General features: G+C 32.5%; 1 protein-coding gene across 1 annotated transcript; it reads left to right on the top strand.

Annotated features, from left to right (window-relative positions):
• Positions 1-13255: 13255 nt before the first annotated feature.
• Positions 13256-17702, top strand: LOC110689657 (GDSL esterase/lipase At4g28780-like). Its single transcript, XM_021866423.1, has 5 exons — positions 13256-13638; positions 14521-14648; positions 15704-15949; positions 16217-16472; positions 17181-17702. The coding sequence occupies exons 1-5, from the start codon at positions 13380-13382 to the stop codon at positions 17417-17419; spliced, it is 1128 nt and encodes a 375-aa protein (XP_021722115.1). The 5' UTR covers positions 13256-13379; the 3' UTR covers positions 17420-17702.
• The last annotated feature ends 377 nt before the right edge of the window (positions 17703-18079 follow it).

Here is an 18079-nt window from a genome sequence, read left to right as displayed (position 1 = left end):
CAAGAATAAAGCAACGTATCTGCAGGTCGAGGAGCCCCATTGTTTCCTCCAGTCAACCCAACGTTAACCTCCTTTCTTGCAGAAATCTTGGACCGAAAACAAATATCAACAAGGGTGTCGCGAACAACATTATGCCGGTGTTTAATATCCACCATCCCAGTACAAGACACTGCATGATCTCCAAATATATCTCCATCGAAAACCTTTGAGCAAGCGGAACACGGTGCTGAAACCGAGAACAATGAAACCGCTGGCCTGAACGCCTAAAATTGCCCGAGAAGCTGACCTGAACGCCGGAAATGGAACGAGGAAACCTACCCTAGTCCTTATCGCCCCTAAACGAGAGAAATTTATTATTATGCCACAAATAAGTACACTCTCTAAAATGGGTATCCGCGGCAACGCCCGGGGGCACGTACTAGTCACTAATAAATAAAGCCGATCTCGCAGCCAGGCCTCGAGACAGTGACACTTGGCATTCTAGTTTTTCGCCAAGTGTCATGCCATGTATGCGATAAATAGTTATTATTGTGACACATATGATGCTAGGTAAGCAAAGTTTAGATATATTTATAAAGATAAAAATTGTGTAGAGTTTTATTATCGATATACTTCTAATATTTCATATATACATACAAAATTCATCATAAACTTTTAATAAATATCTTATAAATCGGTACTATTTCCATTATAAAATTCGTTTTAAAAAATTCTTTAAAATAATATCCATTTATAATATATTTAATTTATTTACGAAAATAAAAGGGAATCAGCAAAAATAAGTTTTAGTTAGGAAAAATAAGTTTAGTTTTGGTAAAAATACTTTTAGTTCAATAAATTATAATTCATTTCAATTCAGTACCTGCATCATCAAAGGGATTATATGACCGTATTTAACATTCAGTCCAAAAAAGATATCTAATGAAACCGTCGCTGGAATTGAGATCTCATTGAAAGAGAAAGATATCAAATATCTGGAGTTTCCCTTTGTATATTACATGGATGATCCGATCCGCAAGGACCATGATTGGGAATTGTTTGATTGTCTTTCTCTTTTTTTGAGGAACGTATCGAGAGAGAATTGGATTTGGCTAGATGCTTTCGGCTACTGGACTTTCACCATCTAGGGTACCGCACTCCACTGATTCGCCTAGCAGCACGACGCTTGTATTGCTCTCCCACAACCCCGTTTTCACGGTTTAGGCTGCTCCCATTTCGCTCGCCGCTACTACGGGAATCGCTTTTGCTTTCTTTTCCTCTGGCTACTAAGATGTTTCAGTTCGCTAGGTTGTCTCTTGCCTGCCCATGGATTCAGCAGAAGTTCGAAAGGTTGACCTATTCGGGAATCTCCGGATCTCCGCTTATTTTCAACTCCCCGAAGCATTTTGTCGATTAATACGCCCTTCCTCGTCTCTGGGTGTTCTTTTAGAATTAAATAATTCAAATGCCACGTAAGCAAAATTGGCAAATGAGATTTTTAAGTTTAAACTAATTAAATATAAAATATTATCTTTTGATATTAGGAAAAAAAATTTATCTAAATATATAACAAATTTAGCACATAAATACCAAAAAGAAAAAAAAAATTTAAAAAATTCAAACAAACCGTGCATTGCACAGGTTTCATCTAGTGATGATTACGACTAATTTATTCTTTAACATTATAATTTTACTAACTTTGTGTATATTTCAATTAATATTTGATTACTTTTATAAAAAGTTCAAAAGATAAAATAAGTTCATCCAAACAAAGTCGATCTCAGTATTAATGCGCTTTCTTTTGAGGGCTTGCAAGTTATGGGTGAGATTTGGCAATGCAACAACTAGCCTTCATAGTAGAAATTATGAGCCACCATCAATCAATAATCAATCAATCAATCACTCAAATAAATACTAAAAAACACCAGGAATAATACGTGTCATTTTTTAGTGTGTCCTTGGTTATTATTTTTTTAAAATCTATAATTTAAGGAAACAAATCATTTACAAAATAAGAGGGCTTGCAAGTTATGGGTGAGATTTGGCAATGCAACAACTAGCCTTCATAGTAGAAATTATGAGCCACCATCAATCAATAATCAATCAATCAATCACTCAAATAAATACTAAAAGACATCAGCAATAATACGTGTCATTTCCTAGTGTGTCCTTGATTATTATTTTTTTTAAATCTATAATTTAAGGAAACAAATAATTTACAAAATAATATTATTTTTGTATACATATTTCATATTAATGCGTAGTAATTATTGTATTTAAAATAAAAAAGATTTCACAAATCTTTCCAAAAAAAATTTGGATAACTATAAACCAAAAATCATATTCTTAAAATAATTTGTGACCTGTTTTACAATGATGAAAATATATTACTCGGATTTTTTTGCCTACTTTTGTTTTAGTTGTGTATTAGAAGATACTTTAGTAATTTAGTAAATGCAAAATACCAAATCAACAAATCACAAGACTTTTATTATTCCTCGACTAATTTATTACAATACTTATCAATCAATTATTTATAACTTTCTATAACTATATATAACTATAGATCACCGTGCATGGCACTGGATCTAACCTAGTTATTTGCTATTGTAGTCCAGATTTTCTTCTATCTATAATTGTTGCAATCCTAAACTTATCTTTGGTGATTATTTGTTGAATACTAATTGATTGAGATTTCTCATTTTCTTAGGAATGGTGTTGCAATAATTATAGCTAAATTCATCTTTATATAGGTGAATGAGATACATAACAAGATATGTAAAGATAGTATTATTTTACACAAATATATCATAAACCTTGTAAGAAATTAAAATATTCAACATATATTTTCTGTCAAAATGATGTGAACTTAGCTCTTTTATATAAAGCTATAGAAAATAATTAACCTAAGCCCAATCATTGCACATTAATGATATAGCAACTCCTTATAACTAAATTACAATACACATTTTTTTAACAAAATATATACTTGTATATAAATGCTAGGGTTTCTCCTCTCATACATCATCCTTGATGTATGTTCACTCTTCTAAAATATTCATATATCCCTCTAGGATAAGATTTTTTAAAATTTATATCATCATCCACATCAAGTGCATGTAAGTATATTGCGAGGGTGTATTAGTTGTGTTAACTATTAAATTGGGGGAATGAATCAAATCAATTAATCGTAACATTTGTGTTAGTTGAGACGAACTACTACAAGAGGGGGGTGAATTGTAGTGAGTTCCTAATGACTACTTTTTGCAAAATAATAAAACAGAATATAATAGGAACTTGTAATGCACATAGGATTTCACGAGGAAACCTTTTAGGGCCCAACTGGAAGCACACTACTAGAAAATAGGCGACTTTCGACGGAATTATTCCGTCGGAAACACCCTATTTTCCGTCGGAAACTGTCGTCGTAAACGTATTTGTCGGAAAAACGACCTTTTCCCAACAGAATTTCCGTCGGAAACACTTTTTCGACAAAATTCAGGCATCGGAAGAGATATTCTGGCCCGAAAAAGCCCGTCAAAAATTCCGGCGGAAATTTCGTCGAAAAATGAAACCAAAAAAATAAAAATAGAAACCACCCACACCACCCCTACCAGCCCCCAACGCCAGTAGCCCTCACCCCACCTCTCCCAACCTTAACCCTAAACCATATCCAGACTCACCACCACCACATTCTCTGTCCTACCGCCGCCTCTCACCACCACCACCACAACAAATCTCATCACTCACCTTCCTTCGCCCAACCACACCACCAACTCCCAACCCACCGGCACCAGCCCTCACCACCACACCTTAACCCTAAACCCATATCCAGACCTACCACCACCCACCTCTAACCCTAACCCTAACCTTATGTCCATACCCACAACCAAGAACGGCCACCTAACCCTAACCAAAAGATTGCCACCACCACAAACCCACTGCAACCACACCACAAAAAAGCTCATCAGCCACCATTCGGCCACCACAACCCAAAAAAAAAATCAGAAACAAATGAAAAAAATTAAAACACGAAAACATACCTTCAAATTGAAATAGGCTTCGAATTTCACCTGATTTTGGTTTAACAAGGCCAAATTTGACCATAAAAAGTATAGATCTAAACTTTTCATGGTCGAATTTGGCCTTAGAAACCTTAAAAAATCAAATTATGTTGGATGATTTAAATGTGGGGCTGCATCAGGCGGTGTGGTGCTAGTTTTTAACAGAGAAAAGAGAAGGGGAGAGAAGAACAGAGAAGAGAGGACGCGAAGGAGAGAGAAGAATAGAGATGGAGGACGAGAAGGGAAGAGAAGAACAGAGAGAGAGAGGACGGAGAAAAGAGAAGAAGGAATAAGAGAAAGGGAGAAGGAGTAAAAGAGAAGAAGGAAAAAGAGAGAGGGAGGACGGATGGACTAACGAAGAAGGAGAAAGAAGAGAAAGAAGAGAGGAAAAGAGGAGAAGAGAGAGAAAGAGAGGAGAGTGAAATGAAGGGAATGCATGGGCGGCTGTAGTCAATTAGGGTTTTGTGGTTTTTTTTTTTAAAAATAATTCCGTCGGAAAACCATAAAAATCCGTCGAGATTTCGACGGAAAAATCCGTTGGAAATTTCCGATGGAAAAATCCATAGGAAATTTCCGACGGACTTAAAATCCGTCGGAAATTAAGTATTTTCCGATGGATTTTCGACGGACTTCCCGACGGAAAATCTAAATTCGTAGGAAATTTCAGACGGGATTTAAATTTATAGGAAATTTCGTCTTTTCCGACGGATTTTCATGTCCGTCGGAACATATCCGTCGAAAATCGAGCTTTTTCCTGTAGTGGTAAAACCTCAATCTTCCAAGGAATTTCAAACCAAACCAGTCCACTATAATAGGGCAACACACCTAGTTACAACCTATTACTCACATACCTTTACCCACAAGTTCCAGTTGGAACTTGCTACACAGTAGAACCCTTTTCTATCCAACTTATATCCCTAACTTAAGTTCATTTGGCACTCTCAGAGTACTCACAACTCAGCTTCACTCTTGAAGCCTACAAATTGTATGCAATATGCTAAACACTCACCCAATACCCAAAACAATACAAACGCTTGACTCTAATATGTGATTGGAAAGCTACACATGAAATCCAAAACTAATATGACAAAGCTATAAGCTTGGCAAACTTACACTTAAGCAGTCTTCATATTTTCACGCATAAACTCACAAGTTGTATCAATGATGATCACTCCTTTATATACAAGAAACACTTGTATGTAAAGTAGGGTTTTCAAAAGATAGAATATTAAAATGCTGTTTTATAAAACCAAACGTGAAATGAATCTTTTGAAGAAAATCTTTTGGAAAACTTAACAAAGATATAATTTAGAAAAAGATTATTATTTTGCAAACCAAATCTCTCTAACATCTTTTCCATAAATTAAAACTTATCTTGTTAAAACTTTCCATATTTATAAAGCTTGCCAAGCTTTGCCACGCTTCTAATAGATTTCATGCATAATCAAACCAAACATATTTACAACAATCCTAATAAATATAAACTTAACAATACCTTAGTAAAAAGACTTTAAGTCTATTGCTGAATTGCCTCCTCAAGATTCGCATTGTATGAATACTAGGGCTTTACGCAGACCAGGACCAAGTTCTTGCTGTCTTCAACTCTCCAACTCCTTGCTGGAAGTCACAGACCAAGTTTTTGTGGAACTTGTTGTCTTCAACGCAGTCAAGCTAGTCTTCTTAGCTTGCTGTCCAGCTCCTATTAGGAAGCTTATCTTTGTGTTCCTGTTAGGGATCACTTCTAGTTCCAATGAGGAACTCTTCTTCTATTCTCTTTATCTTTCCTTTATTTCTCCTTGGATCTTCGTAGATAGGTTACTCTCCCACTTCCCAAGTCAACTTCACCTGTTCTAATTCAACACTTAGAGAAATCGCATTAGTTGAAATTTGCCTATTCTCATCATCATCAAAACTTCTTAAGGTCAACAATTTGGCATTACACACATACTAAATCTCCTTTTCAAGGCAATGACAATCTATCATACAACATATGAGCTTTGTTGGATGTTGACTCAAGTTGTGAATTACAAGGTTTATATGGATTGGTGTATATGCATGAGGCTTTGAAGATAGTTAATTAAATTAAATGGAGTGTGAAGAGAAGCTGAGGAGCGGCCTCTCTAGGAGGTGGAGAGATTGTGCCTTAGTCCGACAAAATTGAGTCAGCATAATGTTTTAGAAGTTTTGGAGAGGCCTCTCCTAGAAGGTGGAAAGGTTGTGCCAAACATGTAGCTAGATAGGCCTCTCCTATTAGGTTCCTACAAAGGTGTTACACTTAGCTTCGTGGCAATAACTTCCTTATCATTGTGGATAGGCCTCTCCAAGCCAGAAGATGGAGAGGTTGCACTAGTCACATCGAGAGGCCTCTCCATACATTTAGAGTTTCTACAATTTGAAGCAAAAAATACCCTTGATGCGTTGCATGCATGTATAAAGTGGAAAGGCCAGCATGCTAAAGATGGCGAGGTTGCGCCTTCATAAATAATGTGTATGTGTTGCTCTGTATATTATATGTTGTGACTTTTTTTATTGTCTAAATTGATTCGTACTGTATTAAGCTTTAAGCAAGGTATACGTAGTTTCGATCTTATTGCATTTATTGAAATGTATTCATTAAACTTTTTTAAAAAAATGGGTTAAAAGCTAGGGTTGGGTTTAAGAATTAGTTCACTTCCTTAGCTTGTTACCCTTGTGCTTGTAAGAGAAATTAAATGAGAAGATTTTTTTATATTGATGCTCTTATTAACATTAAATCATTGTTAATAAAACAATAGTCTCATCATTTAACATTAAATCATTGTTAATAAAACAATAGTCTCATCATTGCTTGGGTGTAACATATATACTAACATCATATTGTCGCGTTGATGACTAAACTTTGTTTATGTCATGTATGTACAAGTAACAAAATAACAATCTAACAAAGCTAGACATGGAATTTTGTGGTGGGGTTTGATATACAGCTTGGGTAGATATAGAGTGATGAATTAGTGATTGCTATGAATATAATAAATAGCCCAAAAAGGTTGGACATTAGAATGCATCATTGATTTAATTTACGTTCAAATTTACTTTAAAAATGTTTTTGAAATTAGTTTTCATGCCCAAAATGTATGTATGGACTAAGGCTTCATGCATGATTGAGTATGGTGTTTCCGTTAGTGCGTGCAATTGTAGTGCACAATGTAACCCAACACATTACGCTACATGAACGCGTCACTTATGCATGTTGGAGATATTGTTGATGACAATAGTGTCCTTGGTTGCTTCAAAATAAAAGAACAAAAGTCCCACATTGGTGAGGTAAAGAGGTTTTACCTTCTTTATATATTTCAACACTCATGTCTATACTTGAGTAACTTGTGTGGGCTAGATATGGGTATCCCCTTGCGCGCCGTCGCCGCCGCCCAACTCGGTTCATGACACGTGCGCGGGTGTGGCTCGAATTTTACACACCATTATTACGTGGATTCAGTCAAAGATTATCCTCTTGATTTACTCCGTAATTATGCCAATCAATTATTTGGCTGATTATCCTCCCCAAAATTATCTCTCAGTTTACCGTTTTCTTTGACTGATTATCGAGATTTTTTCCACTGATTATTTTGCTCTTCTCGGTTTATATATTTGGCTTCTTCGGTTTTCATTGAATCACAAAAAATAATCCGACTTCTTCACTGTTTTACCCATTTCTCTCAAAAAAGATTCAAAACACTGTTCGGGCATTGTATTTTTGAGTTATCAATTCATCCTTACAAAGTACACAGTTCGGGTGAAGTCGTGTAACCCTGGGGTCGATTGCCGTGAGTCCGTGTGTACGAGTGCGGGGTAAATTCGACTTTAAGGCAGTGATTATTGTCACGATATTATTTTTCGATTTTGAGATAAGTTTTACTTTGTTATTAGCGTTATTTTCTAAAAATGCACTAATGATTTAGGAGCATGAAACATTTCTCCTAATGACCCTAATCTATATTAATTAAACTACATTATATACAACGTATATGATAAAGCTGGCAATGGAGTTATATATGCAGCAAAATTGGTATTAATTTAATGGTCCATAATGTTGGTACATAGAATTGTTGGTTCCATTATAATCGATTAAATTCAGCCTAAATTGGAGTACTAATTAATTTTTTCATGAATTAGATTTCCATCATATTATGTTCAAAACAAACAATTATCACTTATTTTGTGAAGACCACACTTTCAAGATGCTTAGGCGAGCTGTGAACACCATTGCCTCAACTACTTGACTAATCAGTCACGATGAAGAGTGTAGGGTTCTAGTATATATATACGTTTTGCTACACCACAAATATTTGTATTTTATGTGTTTGTAATTAATTATCATTTGTACTAGTTTAATGAATTCAGAAATATTGTCACATTTCCTATATAGAAGTAGTACGTGCTAATATTAGTCTTAAAAACATATGATTCCAGTCTTCCATCACTTTGGTCTTGCTCGGTTCACATTATCACTTTATAAACTCTGATTTCAAGAAAAATAAGTTCATATCAAAGTTTATTATTAGATCAAATTAGATATGTTTTTAAAAAAAAAAAATTAAAAAAAAAAAACAACTACCTACAAGTTCAAATGTTCTAAGATATATATGTTCAATAAGTTAAAGTTCAATTTAATTTAGATAAATTCAATTCACTTGGTTGTCATTTATGTAAAATTAATTATTGAACTTAATAGAACCTCTTTGAACTTATTAAAAATCTTATCAGATAAGAACTTATTTCACCTACAAAATGAACTTGAGTAGGTCTAACCTTATCAACGCTTATTAACTAGAGCTTATTTTTCCTTAATTTATCTCATATAAAGTTATTTAAATCTTTATTAAAACTTATTTTTTTTAGATTAAATGAAAATAAGATTAACTGACATAACCTAATTTAATAAGTTTACATGCGTTTGGATAAATGAAAATGATGAATAGAACGAAGCATACATACGTAGTAGTTGTGACTGGATCAAACCTAAGTGGCCTATCAACCGGGCTAGTCTAGGTTAGCTATGGTCAATCCGATCTAGTGACCACCTCTACCCCGGGCCTGACTCTCCAATAATGCACCTATCAAACCCGGTTGACTTCTCTAGTGAGCAATGGGAAGTGTTGAGGAGTTGTTTGCCGACCATAGTTTTTGGTCACATGAAACTTGATACGAGTACTATTTAGCATGAGATATACACTTACGTGTAAACTCACGTACATAATATTTCTACTTCGTTACAAAATAGTACTAATAGCTTTCAACTAAAAGGTGACATTATATTGGAGATTTAATTTCAGTGAACTATATTTTGTCAGTTTTGAAAATGACATTAATTTAGCTAAGGTACAAGAAGCTTAACTAACTATGTGGACATTTATAAGTGCTTTTGCCAGAAAATTTATAGAAAAATATCAAATGAATAATGATGAGTTGTCAATGAGATCCAATATGATGTAAGCTAAGGGGCCATAGTAAAAATTGATTAATTTTTTTCCTACCAAAATTATGTAAGAAATAATTTAAGAATAGTTTTTAGCTAGGAAAATGCATGCATGTCCTCATGTGTTTGTTTGCGTAAGAAATAAGATTCCTCAAAAAGAAAATACAAATATTTTCAAGAGAATTCTGTCGAGTTATCCAAAAAAAATAAAATCAGAGTAACAATAATTATAATGATGTTGTGTTGATCCAAAATATAAATAAGAAGTTTTATATAAAATATAATCCATATTGATCATAGTGTCGTCTTTCTTGAGTTGTAATAACTTAATTAACTTTATAATAATTAAAATATTTAATCACGTATTTGATGATCTGATCACAATCCTCGCGGATTTTTAGTCTGAGACCTAAATTTTATCTAGTGAGTCAAGCCTTATTTAGTATTCTGAGTGTTTTATAGTGATTTAATTATGTGGGCTTATTATTTAGGTAATAGTTATTACGTATATGCAAAGTGCATGAGTTGTCGTAGTATCTAAGAAAGAAGGATTCATCTCATCACTCTAGATATTTTAAGAGAAATTCTGGCCTACACATTTGTCTCACAACTGTCACAAGAAAATCCACCTTTTAGTTATTCTTATTACCAATTCTTTAATAGCAATGTAATAAAAGAACGATTTAAAAGTTCACATATATGCAATGAGATGAATCCTTGAAAGAAGAAACCTAAGTATCTCACATATAATTGCTAAGATAACGCCTAAAGTGCCTAAATTTAGGTAAATTGGTACTACTTACTATTATAGAGTGCTTAAGTATATATTTGTATAAATACTAGTGCTCCAAAATGGGGTGTATTGGTTTAGACAAAATGAAAAGGTGGGAGATAAGAGTAATTTATTAGCTTCCTTAGCTAATAATTATAATTAGAGTGACATTAAATGACTAACGGCTAGCATCTTAACACTCAATTAAGATTATTTATTCCCTCGCTTACAATATATCCGACTTCAACATCGCTGGCGATCCATCTCACTTTTTAAGGATAATCTGTCATTATATAATAGTTGTTAGGTGGTTAATGTTGTAATGTTAGGAGTAATTAATCTTGATTAATTGATTAGAGTTAATGAGCGAGTTAGCACTTATTAGTTTTAATGCTCCAGATCTAGATCAATGATTCATGAATTTCAAAGAAGAGTCTAAATAATAACCTCTTTATTACTACTAGAAGGAAAGACCAAACATATTTAGAAACATAGAACATGTTTCCCGAAAGCCTTGCCATAGTTATACATAAGTAGAGATTTTAATTGAGCAAAAGAGAAAGAGTGCGTGGTTAATTAGCAACTTATGTAGATTTAATTTTCCAAATTTGTCTACTCCAACTTTTCAACCATAATAATCCTTCATTTTCCACAAGTAGATTGATGTTCGTTAATTATTTATTAATTAGACATCTAATTATTATTATCTATAGTGTAAATATTAGGGTTATAAGTCTTACAACATAAGATATATTATATGTTACATGATTTTTATTTTTAATAGCAACTTAAAAATTGAGACATCTAAAGTGAAAATCAGAGAAATTATTTTGAAGTTAGATTCTAGAACAACAATTTTATGTGTAAACATGCAACGTACAAAATTTTCTATGAATGATGAGGTTGTATCATTGGAATAAATTAAGGAATCTTCAAAAATTGTACAATTTTAAAGGTTTGCTTCATTCAACGGAGTAGAGAAGCACATACAATAGCACAACAACTCTAGCTAAACAAGAAGCAATTGGTGGAGACACTTGCATTATTATTATTTGGTCTAAATAAAGTCTGTCTTTTCTAAGTGTCGATTTCTATCTTTCAAAAAAAATAGTGTCCATTTCTAATTTAGTTATCTCTTGTTCTACTTGGCCTTTTTGAGCCTTAATAAGCTAGCTATTTATCGGAAAAAAGAGAATAAAACATGTTGTACTTTGTTAATTTCGTATACATTCATCTCCATAAAGTTGATTTGTTTAGTCCTTTTTTAGAAGGCTTTAAAGTTAGCAAGTTCGTCGTCTAACATGAAAAATATTAAGGAAAGTATGATAGTGATTTAAACATGTTGTCAATTATTATATAACTATGCCCCCTGTCTATTTCTTTGAACAAAAGTATTACTATTGTGCAATGGCCAATTTATTGGCCAAATCACCGGAAAAAGGGTATGACCTAATTATATTGTTGCTAAGATTAACAACAAAAATCATAAGCAATTTTTTTTGTTCGATATATACCAATAACTTGGACATGTTACTTTCCAAATTAAGTGATGAACATAGGTCATCTTCATCTTTTCATAATCTATTGTGTATTGAGAGTGAGAAATGACTCAAGTGGTTAGAGATGTTCTCCCGATTTCAGGTGATCTTGAGATCGATTCTTATTATCCATCCTTATAGCTCTCTAAACACCAAAAAACTAAAAATAAAAAAAAAATCGTGTATTGTGAAAATAATGTCAATCATTTAAGTAAGATATTTTTACTGTAATTAAATAAATGGTTACGATGTATGAAATCCTAGGGCACTGTTATGCTCACCAATTTCAACTAATCTTACAACAATATACACACAATTGAAACATAAACGGAAAAAATTGGGTGAGTCGGATTCACGGTGAGTCCAATATATCTGACATTAATAATCTAATATCTGACATTAATAATCTGGCTAATATCTGATATTATTAATGTCAGATATTAGATTTCTCATGTTAGATATTAGATTATTAATGTCAGATATTAGATTATTAATGTCAGATATATTGGACTCACGGAGTCACGGTGAGTCCGGCCTCACGCAAAACATTTTTAGACATTAATAATCTAATATCTGACATTAGATTATTAGATTATTAGATTATTAATGTTAGATATATTGGACTCACCGTGAATCTGACTCACCCAATTTTTTTTTTTGCTAATTTTAGCACAATGAAAAGGTTTGGCTTAAACAATTTTATTTATAATTCAATATACAAATTAATGCAAGGTTAAACAAGCCTATATATTAGTGCATGCTAAACAAATGATGAACACAAGTAAATAGATAGATTTTGAAAAAAAAAATTCCACAAATTAATTAGAGCATGCTAAAAACACAAGTTAAATTAGTGTCAAGGGAATCTCAACTTGAACAAGCCAATACATACTTACATGAACTCAACACATGGACCACACCTTGACACATACAAACTACAAAGTACTACAAGTATTATCAAACCCATTGGTATAATAGTAGTACATAATAGTGATAATGTTATATTCAAAGTTACCTTTACTTTGGTCACAATAATTTTGGTATATATGTAAATGCAATATCACTATTATGTACTACAATATCAATGGCTTTGAAGAAAGCTAGTAAGAAAATAACCAAATAAAAGTATAACAGCATTAAAATGACAAGATTGTAACACTTATTTATGTCCACAATTTGCTATATACCTATAATTGACCACCTTTATCATTTAATATTTCATGCAATATAATTTGTTTACTCTTTTTTTTTATTATTATTATTAATTTAATTTTCTTTCATTTCTCTCGCCCCCCTTTTTGCTACGAAGTTGTTGGCATTGTTAGTACACTATTACACAACTACGTAGGTGGTAGAGAAGAAGGCCATTTAATAGGTCTCCCATACTTTTGATATTACTATTTCTTATATTTTTCATCTATAAAATCCCACTTAGTTCATAGTGTTACTCCACACTTCAACACTACATTTTTATATTATATAGTTTTTATACATTACTACATATTTATACTATATAGTTTTTTTTTATACATTACTCCAAAGTTAAAGTAGCTTAATTAGCTAGCTTAGCCATGCATTGTGGTGTTTCATTCTCTAGGGTTATGTCCTTGAATGCTATGTTGTGCATTGCAACATTATTTTTAACCTTGGTTTCAACTCATGTTGAAGCTCAAAGAGCATTTTTCGTGTTTGGCGATTCACTAGTCGATAATGGTAACAACAACTACTTGATCACTAGTGCTAGGGCCGATAGGCCACCGTATGGGATTGACTCTCCGAATGGACCGACCGGCCGGTTCTCCAATGGCCTCAACATCCCGGATCTCATTTGTAAGTCATCATTTAACTAAAAGAGTACTTGTACTATATAGAAACTATCGTTTTTAAGACTTCCAAAGTAGCATTGCATTGCATGTATGGGCTTTTCAGGGGTCCCCCCAACAATTTAAAGGTCTTTTTTTGAGAAAATAAATAATTGAAACATCTTTTTCTAAGTAGAAAATTCTGAATTTGTTTGTAATGGATATCTTCCCAACGTAGATTTGCAATGATTACCCTTGTATAACTTTCATATCTAAAAAATAATATAAATAAATATTGTTGATAATTTTTTTGATGTTACTCAAGAAAAATGGTAGCCATCATACAAGTTTATAGCATGAGCTTTAATTTCATAATTTTTAGTTTAATTTATGAGTGTCATACGAATGCATAAACTAATTATCAAGCTAGAATTATTGCTTTAATTAATTATATGGAGTAATTATATATAAAATGACAATTATTTTCTTGTATAAAAATTATAATAAAAATCTATTACTATGTATTTATTTATTTTTATTTTTTGAGTGAATTTACTAATTCCTTCTTTTTTCACTCCTTTGGATGTAATCAATGCATCAATACGGCGATAATGATGATTTTGTTAGTATTGAATAAGGCTAATCTAATGTTTTAATATATAGGGAAAATGTGTCATATATATTTTAGTATTATAATTACAACATTTTATAATCATCATCAATTATATAAACTTTTTAAATCTTGTTCAAAAGTAGCATCTTACATTCTAATTACGTACCATACGTACAATGTATGTATATCATATGACCTTATTACAATTTTTTTAATAAGGAAAAGTAGGAGCAGTTATGATTATTAAATTAATGCTTAATTGATTTAAATGTGGTTGATGGAATTGTATCATATTAGGTGAGCAAATTGGAACAGAGCCACTATTGCCCATCTTGAGCCCTGAGCTCACCGGAGAAAGGCTTCTGGTTGGCGCGAACTTTGCTTCTGCCGGAGTTGGGGTTCTAAACGACACCGGCATCCAATTCGTAAGTTTAGATCTCTTCACTGGATACTATCTAACCACGAAACAAACTTTTCCCATATCATATTATTTGTCCATTATAAACATCAATGCACTATCATTGTCAAATGTAAATAACTAATACACTAGCATTTTCAAAAGACTGAAAAATATACACCGTTAATTAATCATAAATAGAGGAGTACCGAGTGCATGTCTTTAGTTGTATAATTAACGTTTCTTAACAAAACATTTGCTCTCTGAAATTATTGTACAAATGCACAATAGTACATTTCTCTTAATGTGTCCAAATTATATGGCTCGCTATTTATTGATAGACAATAATCTTCATTTTAGGTATCATGTGCATGTGTTGTACGTATAATAATATCAGTATACGTAACTTTCATGCATTACTTTCTTTGCTGCTTCTTTTTTTAGCTAGCTATTTAATAGGGACATTATGGCAATTACATTCATCTCACCAGAATAAAATAGACTAATATAATAACTCGTATATATATACCAAAATTGCATTTATTAAATGAATCTATCCTAATAAAGTTGTGCAATAATAATAATTTTGGTGATATATTCTAGTTAGTTGTAGGGTAATAGCTCAAATTTTTAATCATCACATACTTTCTTATTTATATCCATTTATCACGGCTATACCACTCTATATGTAGCACTAGAAAGTGACGGCGGCCTTCCTACTAGTATTTTTTGTATAATTAACCAATCATATGTGACTTATTATTTCGAGACATGAGGAATAATTTAGTAATCACGTTATTTTAATTTCTTACTTTCTGTATTAATTGTTTTAGATTAGCTTTTGACCTCGTGACAAAATTGACATCAAGATGAGATTTCGACTCATCAACCAATCCCTTAATTTGTTGATCACTCACTCAATCTCAAAAGACGTCAATTCCAAATGAAAAATATGTCACAAAATGTTGTGTAAATTGATGTTTAATTTGCGAATATTAATTGGATAAATAAAGTGACATTTTCGCATATGGTTCGATAATTAATAATTATTTTGTTTATTCTATATCGGGAATGTTGTTATAGGTAAACATTATAAGGATAGGCCGTCAATTGGAGTTGTTTGAGCTATACCAACAAAGATTAGCCGCGCTAATTGGAGAAGAACAAGCACAAAGCCGAGTGAATGGAGCTCTTGTGCTAATTACACTTGGTGGCAATGATTTTATCAACAATTACTTCCTCCTTCCAATCACGGCTAGGCGTCTTCAATTCCCCAATCTTGAAGACTATGTTGATTATGTCGTCGGGGAGTATAAAGGGGTTTTAAATGTAAGTTTTTATATCATAATAATTGTCCGCTATTCTGTATTATTTATTTTATTCATAATATAACGAAAAGAATTCAATTTTCAATAATGCACGTGACAAATTGTCAATTTACTATGTATGGACGTATGGTAGATTGATAATGTATTATCAAGTGATTATTTTTACTAGGCAATATTTATTGTTATACCAAGGGATGGTATGAGTAATTTTAGTTAAGTTAATATTATTCTATCGATCTACTAAACTTGTGTGTTCACAAATACACAGAGGCTTTATGAATTGGGAGCAAGGAGAGTATTGGTTACTGGAACTGGACCAATTGGATGTGTCCCCGGTGAGTTAGCCTCACAAGGTAGTCGAAATGGCGAATGTGCCCCTGACCCGCAACGAGCCGGTGCCCTTTTCAACCCAAAGCTGACCCAAATGATTCAAAACCTAAACAGCGAAATTGGCTCTGATGTTTTTATTGCCTCCAACACCGGGGGAATGTTGAATAATTTCCTTGAAAATCCTCAAGCATTCGGTAAGTTTCGTTATCACATAATGTTATCTACTTATTTTGTTTCAGGTTATTGTTTCAACCCGATATAAGCATTAAATACACTGTCAACCGATCAAATACCTAATTCTCTTTTGTATTTTCTATCATAAGAATATTAAAGCATTGTTCTATGTAGGGCTAAAAAATTAAAGGCACATAGGGTTAGTTATGGAAAGACTAATGGCTACGTAGCCTACACTTGATGGGAGTGGTTATAAATAATAAATTCTCTTTTTGGAATTTTGTAGTATAGTATGAAGAACCATCATTTATGAGGGAATATTGGTAAATTTTACCAGTAATAACATTCTTTTATATAATGCATATTCTAATTTTTTTTTCTAGAATTGTAATCATAAAATAAATATATAATTCTATGCAGTTGATAGATTACCCATTTAAGTAAGTAAAATGATGAATATGATCACGCTTCACTACATTATATTAGAGAAAAACATTATAAATCCATCATATGTTTATGTGTGATAAGTAGTTTATGACGTAAATTATCCAGTAAATAAATGTAACACTCCATATAATTTGATCGTGATTGCTTCATACTATTTCGATTTTATTGACACGACCTTGATAAATAAGAAACCTTTTTTTTCATCAAATAAATAGCCACCATAGTTGGTGATTCTACCCCAAATTAAATGCATTAATGAGTAAATTATTGAATTGTGACAGGGTTTGAAACATCAAAGGTAGCATGTTGTGGCCAAGGACCCTACAATGGGTTAGGACTATGCACAGTTGCATCAAATGTGTGCCCTGATAGAAATGTCTATGCATTTTGGGATGCATTCCATCCTACTGAAAGGGCTAACCGGTTCATTGTCCAACAGATGATGATCGGGTCCGTCGACCATATGAGTCCCATGAACCTTAGCACCATCTTGGCTGTTGATGCTGCTAAGAGTCCTTAGCTAGCTTAGTGTTGCATTGGTTGCTTAATTAATTGCTAGATTGATGTCATAATATTACTATTTCTAGCTATATATGCACTTTTGGTGCTATCTTCTTTCAAGTGTAATCATCTATATTTAGGTTGCAAAATTAGTAAACTAAAGTGGCATGAAAAGTTGTTATATTAGGCATGCATTGTTTGTCGTCCTTCTTTATGGATTGATCGAACTACAATAATGTTGTAACCATTCAACTTTTATTCAATCAAATGAATCAAATTTCGATTCTGAATGGGTTTTATTATATTATTTGCTTTATTTAATTTCTCTTTAACTTTGTGCAAGTATATTATAATTTGTACATAAGTTCTTGGATGAAAATACTTAATTTTTTTTAACGGAGTACGTATTTGTTTATAAAATTTGGACCAAGAAGGACATATAAACAATCAAAAATATGGTACATAGAAAAAGTACGCTTAAATATTAAAAGTGCATCTAAGATTGGCAGTACATTCAATGATAATAAAACTTACAACGAAAAGTTTTCTCTTTGTTTTCTAGTTTCGGACTCATTGAAGTGACTTGTTCTTATAAAATTTTGTGAGGTATTACTAAGGTCTAGATCTTATGCGACTAATTAACACAGAGGTCCTTATTATCAATCATATACAAATATGA

Source organism: Chenopodium quinoa, unplaced genomic scaffold (assembly GCF_001683475.1).
Source record: "Chenopodium quinoa cultivar QQ74 unplaced genomic scaffold, ASM168347v1, whole genome shotgun sequence".
Lineage (NCBI taxonomy): Eukaryota > Viridiplantae > Streptophyta > Magnoliopsida > Caryophyllales > Amaranthaceae > Chenopodium > Chenopodium quinoa.
The sequence above is the reverse complement of the archived record's forward strand: the minus strand, read 5'-3'. Positions and strand labels throughout refer to the sequence as shown.